This window comes from Anabrus simplex, chromosome 2 (genome assembly GCF_040414725.1).
Source record: "Anabrus simplex isolate iqAnaSimp1 chromosome 2, ASM4041472v1, whole genome shotgun sequence".
Classification (NCBI taxonomy): domain Eukaryota; kingdom Metazoa; phylum Arthropoda; class Insecta; order Orthoptera; family Tettigoniidae; genus Anabrus; species Anabrus simplex.
The window spans coordinates 1175826442-1175852341 of record NC_090266.1 but is presented as its reverse complement, the minus strand read 5'-3'; the positions used below and the strand labels follow the sequence as shown (position 1 = coordinate 1175852341).

Here is a 25900-nt window from a genome sequence, read left to right as displayed (position 1 = left end):
CCGAACCGCACGGAACGTGAAGCCTACCCCAGTGCTATCCTAACCCTCTTTCTTTTCCGTGCCACCGGTGTGTCAGAATGTGAAAGCTCCATACCTAAAAAGGACGTGAAATAGCTTGTAAATATTATATTCGGAAGATAATAAATATATCAATAACTACTCCAGTAACCTCTATAGGCTTTCCTAAGAGCAATGTAGAAAGCAGATATCAGAAGGGTGGTACTCCTTAAACAACAATCTACCATCTGCGGGCAGCAACACTCTAGGCTTCATTCACCGTAACCGCGCTAAGCGATTCCCGCGTAAAAATATAGGTCAGACAACAATCGGGACTCAGGGTGACCCGATGCGATATGAATGGAAGATGAAAAAAACTTCCTTCGGGTCACCGGTGGGCCGATCAAAACTAGCAGTATGCCTCGATCCTTTACTTCAATTAGAACACTAGGTTGCCATTAGTTAACGGAAATTCGTAACTAGGACGTAGTTACTTACTTCGCAATTCTGGGAAGTTCGCACCGACGGAGAAGAGTAACATGTTTCGGGGCACATGGTGACCCGAACCGCACGGAACGTGTTAAAGGTTGCATTAGAGCACTACCCGACGAGGAACCTCATATGTGCGAGGTCACACGTGCGATGTCTAGTAAGGGGCATTTGGAAGTGCTGTAACAACAATTGAGGCAGAAACAATATTAGTTGCTAACGTCACTCCATGTGTACAGGAGGACCACAGAAAATGAGTGACCAGGCGGTGCAAAGATCAACCTTCTCTGGAATGTATGTATTACACTTCACAAAATGGACTTCGACAATTAAAAATATGTTCAAAACAAACCTTTCACTTGCACCATGAGCACCACAAGAAAAATGATGTGCCACAGTGATCACAAAAGTTAACGCCCGGAGGATCAAACGTGAATGCCTTGGGAGTTATAACTCATTCAGAATGATCCATTAGGTATCCACTCTTACAGAATGCAGTGATAATCATATTGATATAAATGTGGTGACGAGAACTGATGGAAAGTGATTGCATGCAACTGAATGCTAACCAGTCTGTCATGCAGTTTGTGAAAGTTGCTATCCTTCATGGCGTAGCTGCAGATGGTGCAATAATATGCTTTGTAGGTATGAAAAAACAACAACAGATATCCAGAGATTGAATTTGTCCCATGGTTCCAGGTGGTATGAACTGCAATGTCACACGCTTTCCAGGAGGGATGGTTTTCTCTAACAGAGAACAGCAACAGCAAGTTATTTTCACCAGCTATGGGACAAAAGCAGTGTTTATACCACAGCTGCAGTTCTAGTAAGCCCACTTTCCCCACTCTTGCTTGCTGTGATATAAACATTCCCTACTGCCCTTGCTAGGTCCCTGACACGTGACCGAATCGTTGGAAGAAGACAAACTCCTACTTCTCGTAGCAAAATAAATAACCTCCCAGCCAATTTACTATCTAGATTAACAGTGGGCATAATTGTATATGAATGAGTTAGGGCGTCGATGTTCATTGCTCGTGCTACAACTGTCTTGATACCTCTAACTGCCAGCATGATTTTCGTATGCATTTCCTAGTCAAATCGTGATTGGTTGGGGTTGAAAACGAACTCCGAACTATATGATGGGATAAAGTTGTTTACCACATCTACAAATGCTCAAACCAATTCTGCAGTTTGCTGTGCATCGCCAGGATGCCGCTTCATTTAGAATCTCGTTATTTTGCGTCGTCCAATACTATAGCTCTGTTTTAAGTCGTGCAACAATACATTACACCATTTGAAGTCACTGTGACCAATGTCCTGCACAATTTGATGCCCATAACATAGGTCACTATCATGCACATCGTGTAACTTGTCTCGAGCGTCCTTGAATCACACAAACAACAATTTTTAACATGTTCACCTTGTCCTCCCTTGAAATATCATAGTTTTTCTTATGCACCACACGGTCATATTGCTATGGACTTATTCAAAATCTGTTAGTAATTGTAATCTGCCAATTATCTTGCATTCCCTTCTGATGGAATGTCAACATCCGCAACTGTTGCTGTCGATATAAGGCAATATTTGCTTTGTATATGGTTGCCATTGCACTTGTTTTTACATCAGTACTACTATCAGCATCACTTTGTGATGTACATGTTGACTGTGCCATTCAACTGCATCTCACAGCCTCACACTCTGTTCACTTTTGGATACCTACGGTTCTGTCCCCTCTTGCCATTAGCAGCCGTTACTGCACATGCGGGGTAGACGGTAGCTGGGGCTTCGAATGCATACAATACCACTGACCATTTGCGACCTCACACTCATGAGGGTCCCTTGTGAGAGTATAATCATTTGCTTTATTTCCATATTGTCATAATATACATTAGCAGAATACATTTCACACAACTTATGTTTTTTTTTAAAAACATTTACCCATATCTTAGTATGGCGACTTTCAAAGGAAATGTTATAAGTAAATGAAAAATAGAATTTCAAATAAATTTTCAAAATATGCTGCCTTAATATTTCAATTTTTGGGGTGTGGGTGTGGGGAATATACTGTAGTATTTCTTTGCTGTTGAAATAAACAAAATCAACAAATTTCAGGTCTCTACTCTCATTGAAGAATAGGGCATATAGAAGTAAAAACACTACATGAACAGAATTTTAATTTCCCCTCATAACTGACAATTGTCCAGCTTTGTGACTAAGTGGTTAGCATTCTGGCCTTTAGTCTACGGGGTCCCGGGTTAAATTCCTGGTCAAGTCGGGCATTTTAACTATCACTGGATAATTCCTCTGGTTTGGGGACTGGACGCGTAGAACTTAAGCAACAGTCCAGGGGATAAAGTATTATTGGCACACTTTATCTTGGTGCATTTACACCCTAGTGCTGAATCGGTCGACCTCGGCAATCTTTGAGATTAGTACTGGTAACCTTTGAAAAACAAACTATGAATCACTTAAGCATCGTTGTGCGACATCTGGCGTACACTTTATGTACTAGTACTGTTGTTGTTTACACAGCAAAGCCAAACTATAGAATTCATGCTAGGAACAAGATTTGCATTGAGAAATGTTATATAATGATATATAATGTGTATGTGACATAGTTGTTTGCTTAAGATAACGGTTTAGAAACTTCATATCGATCTATCATATTCTCGATTCAATTCAGATTTCATTCAGTTGGCAGCACTATCAGAACCGGGACAGCTCCCTCCTTACTCCTCACCCCCGTACACAAGTGCACCAAGATAAAGTGTGCCGATAATACACAATTTAAGAAAGGGAATCTTCTAAATCTTGCCTTGTATTACATGAGGACAGAGAGAAGTGATCAGTGCCACTGTTGGGCACCCATAAACCCACCCTTACAAGAATCTGTACTTATATAAAACATCATGAAACAAAGGACTTTTTCCAAAGAAGCTAAGTGAAGGAACACTGCTACAGTATTGGCTGAAATTATTCGATATGGCATTACTTCCATAATTCAACACAGATAATATTTCATTACCAACTGCCAAACACTAAAACTTGTGAGCAATACTTCTGAATGTACCGGGATGTGTAATTTATTTTAACATATAGTTTCAGCCTCTCAGGACCATGGTAAACATTTGTCAGCCTTTCTGATGTTCCAGTACTCTATCTTGAAGGATAATTCATTTCTTCACTCTTCGGAGCACTTTGCACCAGCTCATCTTCTTACTTTTTCTGGACGATCCTTTAACCCGTTAACCCAGGTCCTGATCTCACTTCTTTCTTGAACCAGAGTCTCAGAGATGCCAGCCAGATCCTTCTTCGCTGCAGTTGCCCAAGTCATGAGAAAAATAAAACCTCCTCCTTCTTCTTCTTATTGTACCATCAGTACGGCCTCTCCCTGGAGTCAGGCAACACCCAACGCTTGGATTATGTTCCACTTAGTAGGGAATTGTACTTGTTAGAGGGTTGGCACTGACTTAATTCATCTGTTTCTATGTTGCCAATATTATCAGTTCAAATTAAACCAACCAATCATCACCCAGCTTGCTCCTATAAATACTGGTAATCTCGAACCTTACAGATCTACCTGGATCTTATTGAGTACAGGGACAAGTGAGGTTCCCCTCACAGAAGGCTACAGTCGAGCTTGGCCAGCATGTTAGGTAGGCAACAGGAATTTTTTCTACCTAGCGAACTCACTTGCGTGTGGTCATGGGAAGATACCAACATTACCCTCCAGTATGTAACAAGTAGGGTGAGCTGCATTTACCTTGATTTTAAATGGAGGCTTTCTTAAATTCAGTTAGTACAGTATGTAATATGTAGGCTTGTAGGCTGTCTGCAGATGGAGTGTAACTACCCTAGTCGGTACCATGTAATGTCTTAAGGATGTACGAGTGTAGACCCTCGTTTCCGTTGTTCACTTTGCTTTCTGGTGACTAAGCTTTTCTAAATGTCTAAATTTTCTATCCGCTTTTTGGTCTATATGTTTACTTTCCTTGTCTTAGTCACCAAAGTAGTATGGCTCATCTGCTGTCACCAGGCCTTCTGCCCCATTAGATTTTATGACAAGTCAAGTCACGGGATTTCTTGAGTGGGCTTAGCCTTCCAGCCCGTATTTCTTTTCTCGGCCTTTTCAAATTTACCTCTTATTTATTGCCATTTATGCTCCTGTGTTCCTAGATCTTTTTGATCCCAATCTTTTGTTGTTGCTTCCCCTTGAAGTAAGAGCAGCGAGTGTCTAGTTGGGTAAAAGCTAAATAAGCTTTTAAGTATAAAGGTACCTAGATGTGAACTCTTAGGCCTGTGCGGCCACTATAAATCAAAGTAAAAGGTTCAATACCCTGCTGAAGGGAAAATATTTATTATTGGAAACTTAAGCTTCCTCATTGTGCAATAGCCGAAGACTCTCTATCATGGATACTTTTAAGACTAGCAGGACTTGTACTGAAAAATGGGAGATCCTTCTCATCTGTTAATAATTAAGCTCTAAAATTTACTATTGTAAATTCTCTTTCTAATTGTTATTCTTGCTATTGTATTTGTTGTTGTTGTTTCAAAAAGAAAATATAAACTAGAACCAAAAATGAAAAAGAAGAGATAATTTTGGGTATATATTTAAAATTTAAAGTTTTTTGTGTGGTCACTTGTCGAGTAGCCTAGGCTCTGCCATTTCTTCCCCTCTACTGCCTTTGTAACAATTAACACTTATTACTATTATTATTAAAATTATTAGACCAATAGTCTGTAACAAAACAGTGGCCCCACAAGCGGAGCCACACTCCCTTCAGGAGGATCATTGCTGAACGCCCCTGACATGATAGAACCAATGGTTTTTGTTCACTATCTTGGACGTACACAGACCAATAACGAAAAAGCACTTGCTTTCAACAGCTGCTAGCATTGTCTTTTCCCCTCCACAGTGAGTGAGTGAGTGAGTAAGTAAGTAAGTAAGTAAGTAAGTAAGTGAAATGAAATGGCGTATGGCTTTTAGTGCCGGGATTGTCCGAGGACAAGTTTGGCTCGCCAGATCCAGGTCTTTTGAATTGACTCCCGTAGGCGACCTGCGCGTCATGATGAGGATGAAATTATGATGAAGACGACACATACACCCACCCCCTGTGCCAGCGGAATGAACCAATTATGGTTAAAATTCCCGACCCTGCCGGGAATCGAACCCGGGACCCCTGTGACGAAAGGCCAGCACGCTAACCATTTAGCCATGGAGCTGGACAGTAAATTAAGTAACGTGGGGTAAACACATGAGCATCATCCTCCGTGCCTACTGTAGTATGCGCTCGCAGTGCTAGTCCTGGACCGTTAGCCAAGTTGTACCACTGGCTGTATGTGCCGTCTTCAACATTAGATTTCATCCCAGGCTGGGGACCATCCCCACAGGTGTCAAGTTGAAAAGACCTCTCCACAGGCCATATACCATTTTTATGATTATACTGACAGTTTACACCATCTAGCAACATAGCTCTCTTCAGATGACAACATTTGTTTACTAAATACAAAACTATCATCTACTATAATTAGGTTCATGTCTAAATAACAGCAGACAATTTTCACAGATATTTAATGCTTTCTCTAATTTAATAATAATAATATTAATGTTATTTGTTTTACGTCCCACTAACTACTCTTTTACGGTTTTCAGAGATGCCGAGGTGCCGGAATTTAGTCCCGCAGGAGTTCTTTTACGTGCCAATAAATCTACCGACATGAGGCTGACGTATTTGAGCACCTTCAAATACCACCGGACTGAGCCAGGATCGAACCTGCCAAGTTGGGGTCAGATTACTAGTTTTGCTGAGAATGACTAAATCAAGAAAAAATGTTGATGGTAAAATCAGGTAACTCTGCACATGTGCGCAAACATACCACACTATCTACAGTAGCTATACTGAGACAGTGCGGCAAAGCCAGTTTGATTTCTGATTGGCCGCGCCTGGATTTGCACTCGATCCGTTATATCCCTCCTTAGTACTGTACTGTAAACACGTTGTTTTAATGCTCATAGTTTGCAGAGTGGGTAAAAATAGTGAATTGTTGTGCACTCGGCTGTACCAACAGGATGGAGAAAGGATTCATCAAGAAGGTATTTCCCAGGTGCCCAATTCAAAGGAAGCAATGGGGAGTCTTGGTTGAAAGAGGCAGGTGACATCCTACTAACACATCATATTTATGTGAAATAAGTCCATGATAATGTTGTTTAAAGGTAATCTAAGTACCCTCAATATAGTTTGCTGGAATGACCGGCATGTTATTTTTATTTCACTAGGCACACTTTGAGCCACACATGTGGAAAAAAGAGAATACACCATTTTCTAATCTACCAGACACTGCAGTAACAGGTTCAGAAGAGGATGCTCTGGTTTTAAATTCTACTATTGCTTCGCCAAATGAGCTTGCAACAGCAAGTTACAGCCTGTCTCATTCAATTATAGACATGTTTCAGTTTGTATCAGAAAACGAAGTATTGTTTTCTATCTATATTGATATATCGAAGTCACAAAGCAAGTCCAATGAGACAGTTTTTTGTATCTAGAGTGAAGAATGAAATTTCTGCAATTCCAGTACCTGATGGTCACGACTATTGAACACAAAACGGGGTACATTGTATGTAGGCTAAAAGCTGATTCAAGAAGAAAGAAAATGTAAAACTGTCTTTAACAGCAAATCTGTGGCAGCATACGCATCTGCAATTTATATTTTGTATGATACACTAAGATGACCAGAATTCTTTTGATCAACTACATATTATATTAATGTGGAAGACACACAATGTGGTAAATTAATGGGAATATTGGGAATTACGTCAAAGGTACCTGCTGAATTGTGATTGTGTAACTCAAAATGGTATGTACATTCAAGCAGTTCATAACACTGTGCACTCGCTCTTGATACTTCTGGGAGAATTTGCCACCTCCCAGCAATTTCAGATACTCCTTTCTTATTGTCACCCTCAACACTTCATAGATCACTTTTATCTTAAATTTTGCTTTAATCAAATGCCTCAGTGTTGACTACAAACATTCTATCACTGTTGTACACGGAAAGAGTGCAACAGAAGGTTTGGGCAGATATAGAATAATGCACAATAACAAAAACCGTACAAGAGCAAAATGCAGTTAAAGATAATTCATCTGGTCACCGTATGTAGATGTCTCTGTCTCAATGTATTATGCAGTACCATATACACTGAAGAAATTAACACCAGAAATTCTAGTGCAATAAAAGTAAAAGCTGACCTATTTCAATCACTGTGAATGATCCATGTCATCACCTCACAATTAAGAAAGCAAAATGTACAAGAGACTTATTTCCATTCAGCATTATCTTGTGTCAATAACTTGTGAACTAGCACTGTCATTTATTAAAAATAAAACATTTTCTCATTTAACTTATGTACATTATGCAGTATGTAGCCTACAGTAGAATCAATTATATGCTCATGCAATCTGTGTAACCAACATGCTGACATTAGAGGCGCGCGGCTGTGAGCTTGCATCCGGGAGATAGTGGATTCGAATCCCACTGTCGCCAGCCCTGAAGATGGTTTTCTGTGGTTTCCCATTTTCACACCAGGAAAATCCTGGGGCTGTACCTTAATTTAAGGCCACAGCCACTTCCTTTCAACTCCTAGGCCTTTCCTATCCCATCGTCGCCATAAGACCTATCTGTGTCGGTGCGATGTAAAGCCACTAGCAAAACATGCTGACAACCTAACAGAGACTGGCATGTTATTACATGTCTGCTGGTGTCATAGATATGTAATGGAAATTATAATTATGAGATTCAGTGTAATTCTTTTCAATTAGCCCAATTCAAACTTTCTTTGCCCCTAACCTTGCTGTGATACAATCAGCTATTGGAGTGGTTGGGAGGAATATGGCAGCAGCACGGACATTACCACACTATATTAATATAGTCACTGTATATCTATCTATCTCTCTCTAAACCATTCAAAACCATTCCAAAATAACAATATAAAGTAGCTATATAGCAATTAACCACTTTATAACCAACACAATACTGCTTAAGAGATTGTTCTGCAGGGATCTCCATCTCTAGCATTACACTTTCTTGCAACGAATCATATCCTAGAACAACTCAGTGAAAGCCTGTTGCAACAGAACGTGGATTTCCCTTAACACCCAAACTTAAGCCATTAAGTGTCTTGAGCTTTGTGGATGATACCATCATCATCGGCAAAGATAAAACAGTCTGCTCTCAAACTTGTACAAATGGCAGTACAAGGATTCGATGATACTGGTTTGAATATTTATCTGTCCAAGTCAGTATGTATCAATATTTTCCCAGGTAAACTCAATGGTGAAGATATCTCAACTTATGGAGGAGATATCAAGTGCATCTCTCCAGGAGAGTCAGTAAAATATTTGGGTATTAACACAAACTCTCAAACTTCAATGACTGATCTAACGTACAAGTTAAAATCTGTCTCATCCTCACCTCTTCAGCAAACTGATCAACATTCTGTATTCTCAATACCTTAATTTCTCTATCTCTTATATACCAGTTCCAAACAATTCCCTGCGAGCAAATTCCTGTAAAATTCCTTGAGGTTTCAGATAAAATAATTAGATGCAAATTGAAAGAAATCTTACTATCGGTAGTTCTCTCTGATATGCTTGAACACCATGCTGAACTGTCCTAGGAATTTCAAACTAGGATTATACTGTTTCCATGCAATAAATTTCATTTTGGATCCGTATTGACAATTATGTTGTATTTTTGTTTGTAATGGGAGGTAGTTCTTCAACACGTTAATGCCTTTAGAATGTGTTTCAATTCCAGAGATACTTACATTACTAAATACAAGGGAACCAAAAAAAATACTCAACTGTTTGAAAAGGCTTCATCTAACAACAGATGACAGCATGTTGAGTAAAAAGACTGTTATTAGACACCTGGAAAATAGGAACCAAGTTGAAAGAAGTTAGAATTTATTACTTCGTGTAACCTCCCACGTCAACATCCTCCAGCCAATCAGTGGGTTAGTTGCCTTCAAGGATTATCTTGTAGCGAATGGCGTGATCCCTTGGAAATGGTAGGCAATGTAGCGGCCATATGGGCTATTCCAGGCAGGACCATGGAAAATAACCGTTGTCTGCGTTGCCACAACGAGGTAGAAATTCTGGCTCACATCCTTGGTTACTGCTCTCATGGCAAAGCTAAAGGAAATACAAGGTATCATAAAATAGGATCTGCCATGCTCAAGCATTAAGGAACTCTGGCTTTACAGTCTTCCAGGATGTTCGTGATCTCTCTATTACAGGCAGCACCCGCTGAAATGACATGACAGCCTTCAAAGACCATCGAAAGGACTTTACAATAGATTCAAGGACCAGATTTGAAAATTTCTGATACAACCCAATGAGGTCCACGAAGAAAAGAAAGCAACATATGAACCAGCCATTCCATTCTATCAACGAGAGTACAGGTTGGATGATACTGAAGTCATCGGATTAATAGTTGTTGCTAGGGGAACCACTCCTCTCCTTTTCCAGTACTGCAAATCATTTAACCTCGATCAGGCATTAATACGAAAAGTTGCATTGACTGCCTTGAATTATTCAATCCAAATTCTAAAAAAACGTACCTACCAAAGTGTTCAATGAAACAATGTGTACTTCACTGACTAGAAAGTTGCCTAAATTTTAGAACTGTTTCAATACAAAATGAAGTCATAATTATAGATGTTTATACTGAACTCCAACTAAGTTACTGTTGGTGACACGCTCATCATCCAAATGTTACTAATGTTGAGATACACTTATATTTAATAACTAGGGCCCATAAGTTCATGCCCTAAAACTGTTCACAGTATGCATGCAATTAAGTTATGCACTTAAAAAGTTTTAAGTATGATCATAAATATGTACTTGAGTTCTTTTACGTGCCAGTAAATCTGCCGATATGAGGCTGATGTATTTGAGCACCTTCAAATAACACTGGAATGAGCCAGGATCGAACCTGCTAAGTTGGGGTCAGAAGGCCAGTGCCTCAACCGTCTGAACTACTCAGCCCGACTCGCCCAATTTCATTCATCATTCATTTCATCTACATTACATCCTCAACTGAGGATGGCATCAGGAAGGCCATCCAGTCATTAAAAACATGCCGCATAATTCATCTCACCTCATCCCAGACCCTGTATCAAGGAACAGGACTAAGGGGCAGGCATATGTAAGGCACAGCCTATTACATTCGGAGTAAAACAGCCTCTGGAATCCAGAGTTTTAGCTATTTCCACCCACACCATCTGATTTTCTAGCTTCTCGTTTTTTTGACATTACATTCCTGTAACAACTTTGTACTATGTCTTACTAAGGTACTTTCATATGGCACCTGTTGGTGTATATATTTGCTGAAAATGTTTTTTAGGACTAAGTTACTAATTTGTCCTACGGGGATATCAGCTGCTAAAAATGCTTCATACAGGCCAGAAGAAAACTTACTAAATCTGACCATCTTATTCCCTAAACACACTGCCAGTCTATTTTAAATAGCCACTTTATTTACATGCTTTTTGTTTACACACTTTTTGTGCTTTGTTATATGTGCTGAACCACTTGAATCTTTTCACTTCCTACATTTTTTCTCATGCTTTACGAAACAATAACTTCTCTACTATCAGCTAATATAAAGTCACTTGCAAATTTGCTTTGTAAATGTTTTAATCTACTACCTGAATAGGTTGTTTCAACTTCTGGCTTAGTTAGCAGTAGGCCTATATTCAGAATTAAAATTTGTAAAGGGCTTGCCATACAACTCTTCTGAAGTATCACTCAAACTGTACTGCACTACTTGAGGAGAAAAATAATGTGACAGTTTCACTGACAGCAGACTACAGGACTTCCCGGCGAGCATCAGTTACATACGCTGTTGAATCACATTATTATGACCACCTCCTAAAGTGCTATTAAAACAACGTGCATGTTCTGTAAGAGGTGGCAGTTACTATGGCAACCAGTACACGCCTCCCGTTTAAGCCAATCCCAGCTCGACACGCTCTCTCCCTTTTCCTGCTCCCTCTGCTTAAAGCTCCGCATTCCACGTTGCCAATTAGTATACCACAGCACATGTGGCTGGGCTATATAACAGTGCTGCTTTGAGAGATAGCATCATTATCTCTATAGCGTGTTTTTGAAACCAGCTAAATATTTATAGTGCTATTGTGTTTGTGTTAATATCCTTATCAAGACTGGCATTTTAGTGTAGTGTAAATTTTAGTATTGTGTAGTATAGCATCATTTTTAACAGCTTGTAATTTATTGAACTACTTTTAAGATATGAACTACAAAATGTTGCAACCTGTTCAGAGCGCCGCTAAACAACGAGAGCGACCAAGAATTCATTCATTTCAAGAAAAGGCAAGCGTAATGAGGAGGCAGGGCTTAGTTATTCGTGCTCAAGTTCACGATCTGGTGTGTGCCTTACAGGAATATTTTGAGGCTGAAAGGAGGCCCACTGACAGACGTTAACAAAGTTGCAGAAAGAACAGCAGGAGCATAAAAGATATCTCAAGTTATAGTAATTAGAATTGAGAAAGGAGCATTGGGAGGAAGGTGAAAGGGAAAGAGAGAGAGTGAATATCTGGACCATCGCATGACAGGTTTGGACAAAGCATGCAAGATTTTAGAAATTAACAATAACGACCTGTGGTTAGAATATATAAGGGGTTTTTTTGGCTTCGGATTTCAATAAAAAGAGGTACCATGACTAATGATCGCAAGTTAAAAAGCACTCAAAACGACAAGGTGGAAGACAGACTTTTACCTCTCACAACTCTAGTTTCAATTATAGTTGACATCTTAACTCCGCCGATGGCTATGACAGGGTACGACCGATTTCTCCTCTATACAATATGCCAAAAAAACCTCTTACATATTTCTCCCATCCTCGCCCGGATTTGAACCCAGAATGTTGACCAGGCCAGTCAAATTGCCATTCTGCTGATGAAATCTGCCAAAAAATTAAATCAATCATCCGGAGATTGACTGGTTAAAGCCTATGAGGGAGGGCAATGAAGAGAATGTCGTACGATATTTCAGCTGAACTACCTTGGAATAAAAGGAACAATATTTAATGTTGATCTAAGGCTCTCATGATCCCCGTACATGGATATTATTTTGCGCAGCGCCTAGTGCTTTGATTGTGACTGTAGTAACTACCGCTGGATCATGTGGCAACACAGCGCTCCCACTCCTTTGCTCGGCGCCACGTGCTGCGAGCTGTCAGAACATGCGCATTGTTTTAATAGGACTATAGTATCCAGATGAACTGCCCTTCGCAGCATGGACAGCAGCTTGATGTGCTGGCAGTGAATCAGTCATGTGCTAAATGAAATGAAATGGCGTATGACTTTTAGTGCTGGGAGTGTCCGAGGACAAGTTCGACTCGCCAGGTGCAGGTCTTTTGAATCAACTTCCGTAGGCGACCTGAGTGTCGTGATGAGAAGGAAATGATGAAGATGGCACATACACCCAGCCCCCGTGCCAGCGAAATGAACCAATTATGGTTAAAATTCCCGACCCTGCCAGCAATCGAACCCGGGACCCCTGTGCCCAAAGGCCAACATGCTAACCATTTAGCCATGGAGCCGGACAGTCATGTGCTATAGGTCACCACAAGTATCTGGAGCCATACTGTCTGCAGTGCATCCCAAAACAGTTGAAGGGTGCACGGCAGGGAAGACAGACTGCGAACTCAACAATCAAGATGGTCCCACAGATATTCAATTAGAATGAGAACGCAGCTGTTTGGGGGCCAGGGAAGAACTCTGATGTGTTTATCAGGCAAAAGTTCAGTACCTGCTGACTTTTTTCAGTGTAAGACATCTAGGCGCGATTTCATTGTTGTTTCTTTCTCATGGACTTCGGACATCTTGCGGTCAACGTGATCACGCGGTGCACAAGGCTGCCAACTTTTGAACTTACCAACCAGTGTTACATTGTTAGGTGTGGCAGCAAAGCGGCTATCAGGCCTCTAGCATTCCGTAGGGTGATAGCAGCGCAATCTATGTTGCACAGTAGTGAAAAGCTGAATTAATTAATCATGCAGCTAATAACAAAGCCATTGGCCTGGATTGGTTAGGTCTGGCTAATGACAAAACCACTGTTCTGAATTGTTTAGGTCCGGATAGTGACTAAACCATTAGTCTGGATTGGTTAGGTCCGGCTAGTGACAAAATCATTGGGCTGTGATCAAGCAAAGAGGGTCTGGAGGTATCGTAGCAGCGCAATCTATGCTGGACATTGGCGATTTCTTAAGGCTGCTAGTGTGCTATCTCCTAAGTTTCATTAACACGGCAGAAGTCGCGCATGTGGTGCATCTTAAACAGGTTGCAGTGAGTCACTATAACCCACATATTATTGTTTTATTTATTTTGTCAGGATTGATATTTTTTAAACTCTGTGTGTACATCAATCAATAATATTATCTTGGACAAAAAACAATCATACTTTTATCCATGTTCTTAATATACAACTACAGATGTATTTTTTAAAAGTTTTTTTTGCAAGCTGCTTTACATCATAACAACACAGATAGGTCTTATGGCGACGATGGGATAGGAAAGGGCTAGGAGGGGGAAGGAAGCGCCCGTAGCCTTAATTAAGGTACAGCCCCAGCATTTGCATGGTGTGAAAATGGGAAACCACAGAAAACCATCTTCAGGGCTGCCGACAGTGGGGTTCGAACCCACTATGTCCCGAATACTGGATATTGGGCGCACTTAAGTGACTGCAGCTATCGAGCTCGGTTTAAACATAGTGAATGCAAAACATCCACTCAACTGCATGTCTTACAACGGTTGGTATTCTTTTCTGGAATATTGGTAAAAGTCAGAAATAAGACAGCCTTCTAAGAACATGAAGAAAGTTTTGAAGTTCATTTCTGCACAGGGATCATATTGAATTCTTCGAAGATTTTCACACAAACTTTTGGTACGAGTAAACAAAAAAAAAATTAACACAAACTAATAATAGTCAAAACCAAGTTATAAATTCAGAATCTCTGGCTAAAAAAAAAAAAACACAAATCCAGCTTCTTTGTTCTCAATCTCTGGTTTAGGCATATTCCAGACAGTCTAGGCAAGTCAGTTTGCCACAATTTCCACATACAAACTACTAAAAGATCGCACACGTCTGATGAGTTTTGTTGCCAATCCTGGAGCACAGCGCACATCTTTTTCATTTCCTGGTACCATCATCTTCTTTAGGCTCTTCAGGGAGTGGATACTTTTATTTCAGAGTGTGCAGAATTTCCATCCTTAGCTTATGGCCAAGATTTCCAGCCAGCAAACAGATCCTCATATAAAGACTAATCAATTCCTTGGAGAGTTCTTTCAAGAACTGCCTTCTCACCTGATGCTTGATTTTATTGTTCTAGGCATAAACAACTAGTGCATTGATAGCTGTCATGTCAGTAAGGTGAAAAAAAAAAACCCATTAAGGGGCCACCTGTTTGTTTTCCTACCCACAGAGCATGTTCCCGACATTTCGACGACCTTTCGTTAAATTGTAGAACAAAGTGATCTCCGGTTTCTTTAGGCTATGCTGCAGCGACATGTTCTGAGCTAGTGGAACGCTTGTGAACAAGTTGTTGTGATTGACATTATGTCCACTTTCTGAAATAGGTGCTACAAGTCTCATTACAACTTCAGTGGGAGTTTGTGTGATTTGATGTACTAACCCTATGGTTGCTTCCCCAAGTACCTCTCATGTTCAGAAGTGTGAGCGTCAACAATGAAAAGCACATTTATGCCATAGGCCTACTTAGCTGGTTTATTTAGCATATATTAGCAGAAGGGACACCTGACACGAAATCTCCACAGCATTTCATCAACTGTGGCATATTCCGCTATACTGAAGTTTGCTTGATATTTTACTACGACATATTAAAACACCTTGCGCAAAGGATCGAGTTTATCACCAGCAATTCTAATGAGACGATCCCTTTAATTGTCAAAGCGAAGAGCTCTGAGAAGAAATCGGAAGCGCTGCTGATGACATTACACAACGAAAAATACCGTAGGCACTCCAGTCCCATTGTTTATGTATATATTGGTATAATCAACGATTTTCTTTAGAATATTGTTTGTGAATAAACACTGCCTTGCTTTCATCAGTGTTAGCCTCTTTCGCTGCTCCTTTGGAGCCTGAAAGATGAGTCGCAATACTCTGGCATTTTGTATGGACTGACTGAGTAGGTTCGGACAATTTCCATTTAGTGACGTCTTTACAGTAGTTTTCTCTATAAAGCAGTGGGATATCATCCAAAGTAGAGTTATCTTCCGAGCGTTCATTCTCAGTAGCTACTTCCTCTTCACTATCATCACTCTGCTCCATTTCTGTGTTCCAGACTTGGTCGTCTTGTATCTCTTCTTGTGGATCGACATCAGTCCCCACATCACTTTCATCACCACCCAGTTCATTGTCTGTTTCTGCCGAGACTGATTCATTTAGCATAGAATGAATACGGTCTGCTTCTCTCTCATACATTTCACTGAAACACGGAAAACGTACTCAAAAGTAAAATTTAACTTTAGATGGAGGGAGGTTGCTGTGTCACCGTGGGTGGATGCGGGGGACGGAAATGTAAGCGTGCGGGTCATGATGACCCACAACGACCGTTCTTGGGTTAAGGGTAGTTCAAAAGAAAATAATTATTGTTCAGTATCGTACATCGTTTCGTTACAAGTTGCATTTAGTTGTTTTTACTGCGCATGCATTGGTAATGGAATGCATCTGTCTTGATTGTTGGGATTGACATCATATCTTATTATATCTCAGCCAGTGGAAATGCTAATGTGTGCTTGAGCAATGGAAAATAGCACATGCTAAATTAAATTAGGTTATAAAAGAAAAAGTACACTCGCAAACAAAACCAGCAAAACACGACGTATTTCAGAAAAAATTCAATGTTAGTTCATTTGAAATCTGGTAAAAATAAAATATTATGGCATTACAGCAATATGGCAATGTCTTTTAAATTGAATAGCCCATTTGAAAAGTTTCAGCTCAATAAATGAGATAAATGAGATAAATGAGATGTCAAAACCTAGAGCTCTGCACAGTTTTGTTTGCAGTCCATTTGTCCACAGGTTTGTAACACATTTCCATTGCCTCAGTAATGGGCATTACGAACTCTGGCCGCAGTTACAGCTGTGATTCGATCAGGCATGCTCAGGATGCAATATCGTATGTTTTCTTGTGGTATGAGGTCCCATTATATTTGGAGCACAGACCGCAGTTGAGCCGGTGTGCCAGGGGAACAACAGGTTTAGGTCGGGACTACAACAGGCCACACCGTGTTCTCAATTCAGACTTCAACCAGGTACTCATATAAATAACAACAGGCGCAAAAGGCACTACGTGATCCAATAAAATCTCCTCGATGTATCGGTGGGCTGTCAGACTTCCATTCTCAATGAACACTAGCTCCGTACGTCCATCACAGGGCCTCCAGTGAACGGTGACTTTGCAGAGAAAGTGCAGAGTGAAAAACATTCCTTTGGACCTTCTCCATTCTCTCTCCTTTCCATTTGGTGCCCTTAAACAGAATCTGGATTCATCTGTAAACAGTACTGAGCTCCACAGTCCAGTTTTGATGTTCAATGGCCAATTTCATCCAAGAGGCACGGTCCTCACAGTGTAAGCAGAGGTCCTGAGGTAGACCTCTTGGACCTTAAATCTGCTTCATACAACCACCTCCTTACTGTCCGTTCGCTGATGTTTGTGCCCTGTACTTGCTGTAAATGATTTCTGGACTCCACAGCTGTTGTGTGTCGATCGTGAAGAACTTTAATTCCGAGAAAGCTATCATCGCGCTCAGCAGTGCTTTTCCTACGACCAGAACTGGGCCTCCTGGTGTAGATACTATACCCTCTGTATCTTTTAACAGTTCTGCATGTTAGAACAAGACGTGCCTATAACATCTGCTATATAGTGTATACTGTGCCCATCCTCCATTAACACCATGGCCCTTGCTAAGTTTTCAGGTGAAAGGGTTATTACGAGCCGACTTAGAAGCAAGACTAACTGTTGTAGACAAGCTGTAATGTCCAAAAAAAAAATGCAGCATGAGAATTCACAGCAGTAAAGAGAGTTGATTGTGGTTATTCTTGTCCAAAGGCGGAAATGGCAATATTGGTGGTGTGATTGTAACGATCAATGAATGAAAATCCACAGCCTGTTTCCAGTCATTCGATCGGGTCAGATATGGAATGAATAAAGCCCCCATCTAGTGGTGAGGATAGGGGTTGTGCCAGCTGCTGAAGCCTGTTGCACTCCTCTGGGGCAATGATTAATGAATGACAGATGAAATGAAATTATATTGGAGAGTGTTGCTGGAATGAAATATGACAGGGAAAACTGGAGTACCCGGAGAAAAACCTGTCCTGCCTCCGCTTTGTCCAGCACAAATCTCACATGGAGTGACTGGGACTTGAACCAGGGAACCCAGCGGTGAGAGGCCGGCGCGCTGCCGCCTGAGCCACGGAGGCTCGTCTGTAACGATCAATAATGTTTATAAATTACTATGCCAAAACTTGTCAAATGGGCTAATTAACTTATGATACAGAGCCATAATGTTGTAATGTCATAACATTTAATTTCTACAAGGTTTCAAATGGACTAACATTAAATTTTGTCCAAAATACATAGTGTTTCACTTTCTATCTTTTTTTTCCCCCCCAGGTTAGAGTTTTTCTCAGGGCTGGCTGTTACAATGAACACATCTATCATCTACAAGGTATTCCACATAAGATTTGTATTATTTCAACTCCACTCTTCCAAATCAGGGTTCAAATGTTGCTGAAGACTTTCTTGATGATGTGCCTTTACATCCCCAAAAACCATGGGTGGCTCTCCTACCAACATTCAAGGAATTCAATGCTGCTCTTAGTAAACTGAAATCTGGCAAGGCTCCTAGCCCAGGTAACATTCCCCTGGAATTGATTCAAAGTGGAGGCCTGCTTCTAAAAGACCAGACTTCATACCCTTATCCTCTCAAAATGAGAAACCTGCGAAGTACATAGTGACCTTAAAAATGCCACCATCGTTACTCTTTTCTAAAACATGATCATAGTGTTTGTGGCAACTATCATGGTATATCATTGCTATCTATAGCTGATAAAATTATTAATAGAATTTTGGTCAACCACCCGCAGATTTTTTCCGAGAGGATCCTACCTGAGTCGCAGTGCGGTTTTTGAATGTACAGTGACACAACAGATACGATCTTCTGTGGATGGCAAATCCATAAAAACTGCAGAGAGCAACAGACTCCTTTATACCTAGTGTTCTATGACCTGGAAAAGGCTTTCGAATCAGTCCCGAGACCACCAATATGAACAGTACTGAAACACTTTGACTGACCACAGCATTTTGTAGATCTTGTCAAGGCTCTTTATAACACATCTGAGCAAATCATTCATCAAAATATTATTATCTCTGATCCATTTTCAATCACTCATAGATTGAAACGAGGATGTGTGCTTGCTCCAACACACTTAGTTCTTTATCTAGCTGCCATGCTATATGGAAAATCAACAGACAACCAAGGTATAAAGGTCAGATACCGCTTCGATGGGGGACTGTTCAATCTGGCTAGACTTTGCTCCCAAAAGCTTACTAAGTTTTCCTCCATTACGGAACTGCAATATGGAGATGATCCTGCCGCACCTGCTTTCACACCTGAAGAGCTGCAACAGTCGATCAGTTGTTTCAAGAGTGCTTGAGATTGTTTGGTCTCTCCATTGATGTTCCGAATACAAAAATACTCGCACAGCCTGCACCTGGGTTGAACTCCCAGCTATCAATATCTCCATTGTGGATACTCCACTGGCATACGTCGACTACTTTTTATATCTAGAAAGTAGGCTATCCTCTCAATAAACGTTAACTGCTCACAAGGTGTGGATAGGAGAATTGGTGCTAGCCACTCAACATTTGGATGTTTATCCCATCATGTCTCCATGAATAAGGACCTTACAATGCGTACCAAGATCATGGTTTACCATGCTGTTGACATATCAACACTGCTTTACGATTGTGAAACTTGGACCCTCTACTGTCAGGATATCAAAAAAGCTAGAGTGCTTCCATCTGCAAAAACTAAGAACCATCTTGAACATAAAATGGGAGGACCGTGTCACCAACCTTGCAGTTCTTGAGAAAGTGCATGATATAAGCATTGAGGCTACCATCATTGGCCAGTCTCAGGTGGAACCAGGCTTCCACGTCAACTCCTGTATGGTGAACTCTGCTCCGGCACAAGACTTCATGGAGCCCCTTTATGGCATTTGTAGGATCAGCTAAATCATACTATGAAAAGAGCTGGAATTAATACTCAAACCTGGGATACACTTGCTGAGAAGAGTACACTTTGACACCACACCATTTTTACAACAGTTACGGTGTTTGTAGAGGAACGACAACAACGTGAAGTGGATAAACAACAAGCACGGAAGCTCCATCAAGCTCAGCCCCGCCTTCCCCTAGCCATTCCATGTGATCTGTGTGGATGTATGTTTCATGCCAAGATTGGGCTACTAAGTCATATGAAACACATTCACAAAGCATTGGGAGTGTGAAAATGTAAACTGCTGAAGAATATGTTTACTTGGATAAGAGTTGCAGCCGATGACGATGCCAAGAATGATATAAAAGTTGGGAAGCAGTTACTGAATTTCCACCCTCCATCATGCTCTTGCAGCCATGTGGGTAGGTGCATTATCGTGCTGAAGATCCCACCCTGCCAAGGAAGAACAATCGTTATGTACGGGTGAACATAACCGCCAAGGATGGATTCAGCACCAAATCAATCCAGTGTCTTTCACATGGATGATGGGACCTAGAGAATACCACGAGAATTCAACAGACCATAACGCACACCCCTGCAAAAAATTCGACCAACATTTCTCGCCGAATACGCTGACCCCCATCCGTTCTACGCAGCTAAAAAAAGTGAATCCTCAGTGACGGCTACCCATCACCATACCGTCAACCAAATTCCAGTCACTTTACTCAATGCACTTGTGTTACCATAGGTGTAATCACCTTCTGTCAATTCCAAAGCAACATTCGCAAAGGGGTTAGGTAAAGTATTGCGGTAGAAAAGTGTCTGGATGCACACTGGTTCATCTGGACGGTGATCTGTTGCACTATAGCTTGTCAGTTGGCCTTCATGCACAGTCATCATGAACATTCACCTCAGACACATGGAGCTCTGCAGTTTCCTCGACAGTCATTCCCAATGGCTCCATTCATCCACTTTACAATACACTTTTAACACAGAGGCATGTGAACAATTCCCAAACGTTGCTGTTTCCGAAATACTGCCCCCTCTTGACCCTAAAGCTGAAGATCATCCCTTTCTGCAGCTCTGTTAAATCGCTTCCCCTTTCCCATGACAGCAGGAAGTGCAATATGTACAGCCAGCCTGTCAGCTGCATTATGGGCTATGCACTGCAAGTGGCACTTTTAGCAGGTGGTCATATAAACTGATTTGACAGTGTATATACACTAATATTGTTGACCTTGTTGGATATGATCAAAACTGAAAATAAATCCCTTCCTATTTTGCTTGTTTATTTTTCCTTTATGCAATGGGATGTTTATGAAATTACCATTCACCCTTGTACATGCCTGTGGTATGTATTACTATATAATGATACAATGAGAGATTCATAAGCATTTCATGAATGAGCCCAATCATATGATGATGCTTGTTGTTTAAAGTGACCTAACATCGAAGGTCATCGGCCCCTAATTGTACAAGATAGATGACATGATATGATAATTAAAATTTTAAAATATATCCACTGACTAGAATTAAAAACAAATGAAGGTGAAAAATGATTGTTAATTTAAAATAATCAGTGGATCTAATTTGCAATACTTTGAAATGAAATGGCGTATGGCTTTTGGTGCCGGGAGTGTCCGAGGACAAGTTTGGCTCGCCAAATGCAGGTCTTCTGATTAGACACCCGTAGGCGACCTGCGCGTCGTGATGAGGATGAAATTATGATGAAGACGACACATACACCCAGCCCCCGTGCCAGCGAAATTAACCAATTAAGGTTAAAATTCCTGACCCTGCTGGGAATCGAACCCGGGGCCCCTGTGACGAAAGGCCAGCACGCTAACCATTTAGCCATGGAGCCGGACTTGCAATGCCTTATTTTCAGTAAAATGATAGGTTATGGTAGAATAAGACATTGCCTTTAAATGCAATAATATATCATGCAAATTACTATTTTAAAAAACACATTAAAATATACAAACACAAATTAAAACAGAATCAAATTAATAAAACATAGTGAACAATAATACAAAGACCTGTCACCCGGCGGCCCCGGGTTCGATTCCCGGCCGGGTCAGGGTTTAATTGTAATGATTAATATCCCGGGACTGGGTGTTTGTGACGTCCTTAATCATCCTTTCCTCACACACAACATTCCACACTACCGCCATTCCAATTACACGCAGGTTCATACAATATGGTGCCAGTAGGGGAAAAGAAAATCCACATGCGTCGATGCCCCGAGAACAAATAGCATTCTAAACTTTTTTAAAAAAATACAAAGACTAATACAAAACACTACAGTACGTTTATATGCGATAAAACAAACCACTATTCCTCATAAAACGGATGACGAGGTCTACTGATTGTTCCTCATCTCACACAATGAGGGAGATGGTTCTCGGGAGTTTTAGACTACGGCACAAATCGACCAGGTCCACACACTCTGTAAGGATGTGTACCACGGCAAGATGATCGCCGTAAGTACACACCAGAGGGGGTTCTCCTTTCAGTAAATAGGAGTGCATTAATATACCGTGGCCGATCAAAAGATGACATAATACCACCGATTCCCTCCGAGAAGCCCGAAGGGAACTCCTCCATACCTTCATTGTACGTTTGATCACTCTCAGCTTATTTGAAGTGGAGTGGCCTGCCACTCCATCTCCCAATGGGACATAACCAAATGTCTCAGCTGAGAGCGAATGAGCCCAATCAAGCTGTTGTAATGAAGAGCCTTAAAGCTCATTGGTCGATTGTTTGCAAAGCAACAGTCAATTCAATTCAACTTCACAACAACACGGTCAACAGTTGTTTTGCGGTTGTTGAAGTACCAAGATGTTTGGTTTTGTGGTGTGGCAGGTGAAATAAGGTTTCTCTGATGTGTCCTGACTTTCATAATGGCTCCTAAAGTGAAATTTCAACGATAAACTACAAAATGAATTTCTGTACTTAAAGCAGTATAAGGACGACAGTGAAACAGTTCTGTGTTTAATGTATAACTCACTGTTTTGTGTGGACAACAGTGAAACACTTCTGTGTTCAATGTATAACTCAGTGTTTTGTGCGGCTCGTCACGAATGGTCCGATATTGCAGTTCATTTGTAGTCTTGAAAGTCTACGTTAGCTCTTCAATCTTCTTTGAATTCAGAAAAAAAAAAATCTTTCAAACTTTTTTTGTACCCACCTGACAACTGTTACAAATTAGCAGCAAGTGAGGGTATGGTTTCTTTCCACACAGCCTAGAACAATCTTAACTGTTTATAGGCCTATGTCCCATATACAGTACTGATCATTTTAGTACAGCAACCCTGTGTTATGGTGATAAATTCCATTCAAACCAAGTAAAAAGATGTCAAAATCATAACATGTAATGAATCAGTAGTAATACTGGTTTATTTACAGGAATTTTCCACTTTTATGTGATGGTAATAAGGTATATTAATTGGGCAAAGAATGTAAACATGCAGTCAGTTAATCTACATATTCTAATTAGGCCTACTAAATTTTTCTAAATCGCATTATTGAATAAATGGGCTATGAGAATATTACCATCAATTCTAGCTAACAATTAACATGAGCTGAATTTTCTATTACCGTCTTTGTGTGACAATGGAGTCAAAATGATTAAGATAATTTTTATTTTCGGATTATTACTCATGGTAGCCACTACTGCTAGCAACCCCAACGGTTAGGTTATGGTACGACAAATAACCAAACCAAAACTCTTCACTCCTCAAAATCCCACAGCGAAAAATTTAGCCCACTTATCCTTGGCAACATGAAGTTTACTAATCTACTTACATTGTACATATTTATTAAATTCGGTCGTTGGAGAGGATCATCAAATATAGCATAGTACTGCTGGACAAAACCTTTTCCAATTGCTTCGTACGCTGGATTAAGTGTCATTGTAATTTTCTAACAATATAACACAAACCAGTAACTATAAGTCAACTAAAATAACAAATACCGCACCTCCACCCCTGCAACTTACACCCATTCGAGTTCGACTAACAAATTCCCAATACCGCATGAACCATTAGATGGCAGCAGGTACCAATTTAGAACTGGTGTTTTCTTTCTTGTTTTTAATGATTAAGAGATCTTGTTAACTCTTTGGCGCCACAAAAGTTTTATTCGAACAATCGAAGTTCCAATACTCGACTGATGGAGGTTTATTCAATCTCAGTAGACTACCAGCCAAGACCAAAAATTCCCCTAGGCCCCTACATCCATCATTGAACTTCAGTATGCTGATGACAATGTTGTTCATGCAAACTCTGAACAAGATTTACAAGCAATCTTAAACACGTTTGATTAAGCGTATACAAGTATTGGCCTAAGCCTTATCATCCAGAAGACGCAGATCCTTTACCAGCCTGCACCCAACTCCATCTCCATATGGCCTACAATCACAGTCCAAGGCAAAGTTCTGAAGAACATAGAACATGTCCCATACCTTGGCAGCGATCTCTCAGCAAATGCAAATATTGATTATGAGATTCAACACGGCCTCAAATGCGCTAGTATGACTTTTTGTCGTCTTCGGGTAAGGGTCTTTTATAATCATAATATCAACACTCTGACCAAGCTCTGACAAAGCTACATCTCTTACATATGGATGCGAAACGTGGACCACCTACAGAAGGCAAATTCGATGCCTGGAAAAATACCACCAACGTTGGCTGAGAAGGATCCTGAGGGTGAAATGGCAAGTTCGACGCTCTAACATCAGTGTTCTGGAAGAAGGTACGGTAACTCCACTAGCATTGAGGCCATGATTATCAAGCACCAACTCCGCTGGACAGGCCACATTTTCGCATGCCTGTATTCCGTCTCCAAATACAAACCATGTAGTGCCAGCTAAAAGATGGTCATAGAAAATTTGGAACACCACAAAAGCGTTACAAAGATGCTCTAAAAACCAACATGAAAAAGTCTCAATCAAAACTAACAACTGGGAAGCTACTGCACGTAACCGCACAGTCTGGCGTCGTAATGTCTGGGAAGGAACTCAGCGCTTCGAGCAAGAAAAACGGGGAGCAGAAATTGACAAGCGCAATGCAAGAAAACAACATGAGCTCATGAAGAAAAACCAATCTACACAGCCAGTACCTAACAGAACAAATGTATGTCAAAAATGCGGAAAAATTTGCGGTTCTAGGATTGGCCTCTACAGTCACTTAAGATCTCACAAAAACTAAGTTCTTCGGGAAGACAATCAAACTCGTCAACGAGGGATAATCTATCAGACCGCTGAGCTCGAAAATGAAATTACAAAACAGCCCGTACAAAACAGTATATGGATGATATCGTAATATATTCTTTCAAAAATACTAGAAAATATATTGGACGTCCTAAAAATTTGACCAATATGAATGGGCTATAAGTAGAACCTTCTAAAAGTTTCGTGCTAATTTTTACAAAAATAAGCCAACATACGATCGATCACCCATTCGATTTGGCAGCCAGGGAATAATCGTCAAAAAAGCAGTTAAACAATAGAAATAGAAATAGATACCAAATTAATGGGGAAATATCTTATAATATCTGTATATATAGATAGATTTATTAATCATCAACAGGTTATTTGCCCAGTTACAGATGTTTAAATAAAACATTATATACAACAAATACACCTTAAATAAAGAACACTAATTTTCTAACATAAGAACCAAGTTTAAGCCTAGAGACCTTTATATACGCATATTTACAACACATTAAATAAATAAATAAATAAATAAATAAATAAATAAATAAATAAATAAATAAGTAAATAAATAAATAAATAAAAATGAATCCCCTTAAATAATTTTCATGATGAAACTACATCTAGGGATGATGATTATGCTTGTTGTTTAAAGGGGCCTAACATATAGGTCATCAGCCCCTACATCTGGAGACTTTTACAAACATATATTTACATATTTTCCAGAGAGGCCCTTACATTCTTGAGGTCGTTAGGGGACGCCTAATTTTAACCGGGGTGAGTGAAAAAGTCCACTGATTCACCCACCTCATTCAGTGATGTTAGTGCCCTCAGCAGCCATGGGTGTGCCCGAACCACTGTTCTCACTTTAGG

The 25900-nt window shown here is 40.4% G+C and overlaps 1 protein-coding gene across 4 annotated transcripts in view; it reads right to left on the bottom strand.

The window, feature by feature from the left end:
• The window catches only part of LOC136864774 (probable nuclear transport factor 2), a 94069-nt gene extending 70185 nt beyond the window's left edge, over nucleotides 1-23884 (bottom strand). Inside the window, exon 1 of one of the 4 annotated variants that reach the window (XM_067142146.2) lies at nucleotides 23620-23884. In XM_067142146.2, coding sequence (XP_066998247.1) covers nucleotides 23620-23727 — 108 coding nt within the window. In that variant the 5' untranslated portion in view covers nucleotides 23728-23884. The remainder of the gene's footprint in view (nucleotides 1-23619) is intronic. The other 3 variants (XM_067142148.2, XM_067142145.2, XM_067142147.2) reach the window with 3 other exon arrangements.
• Nucleotides 23885-25900: the final 2016 nt, after the last annotated feature.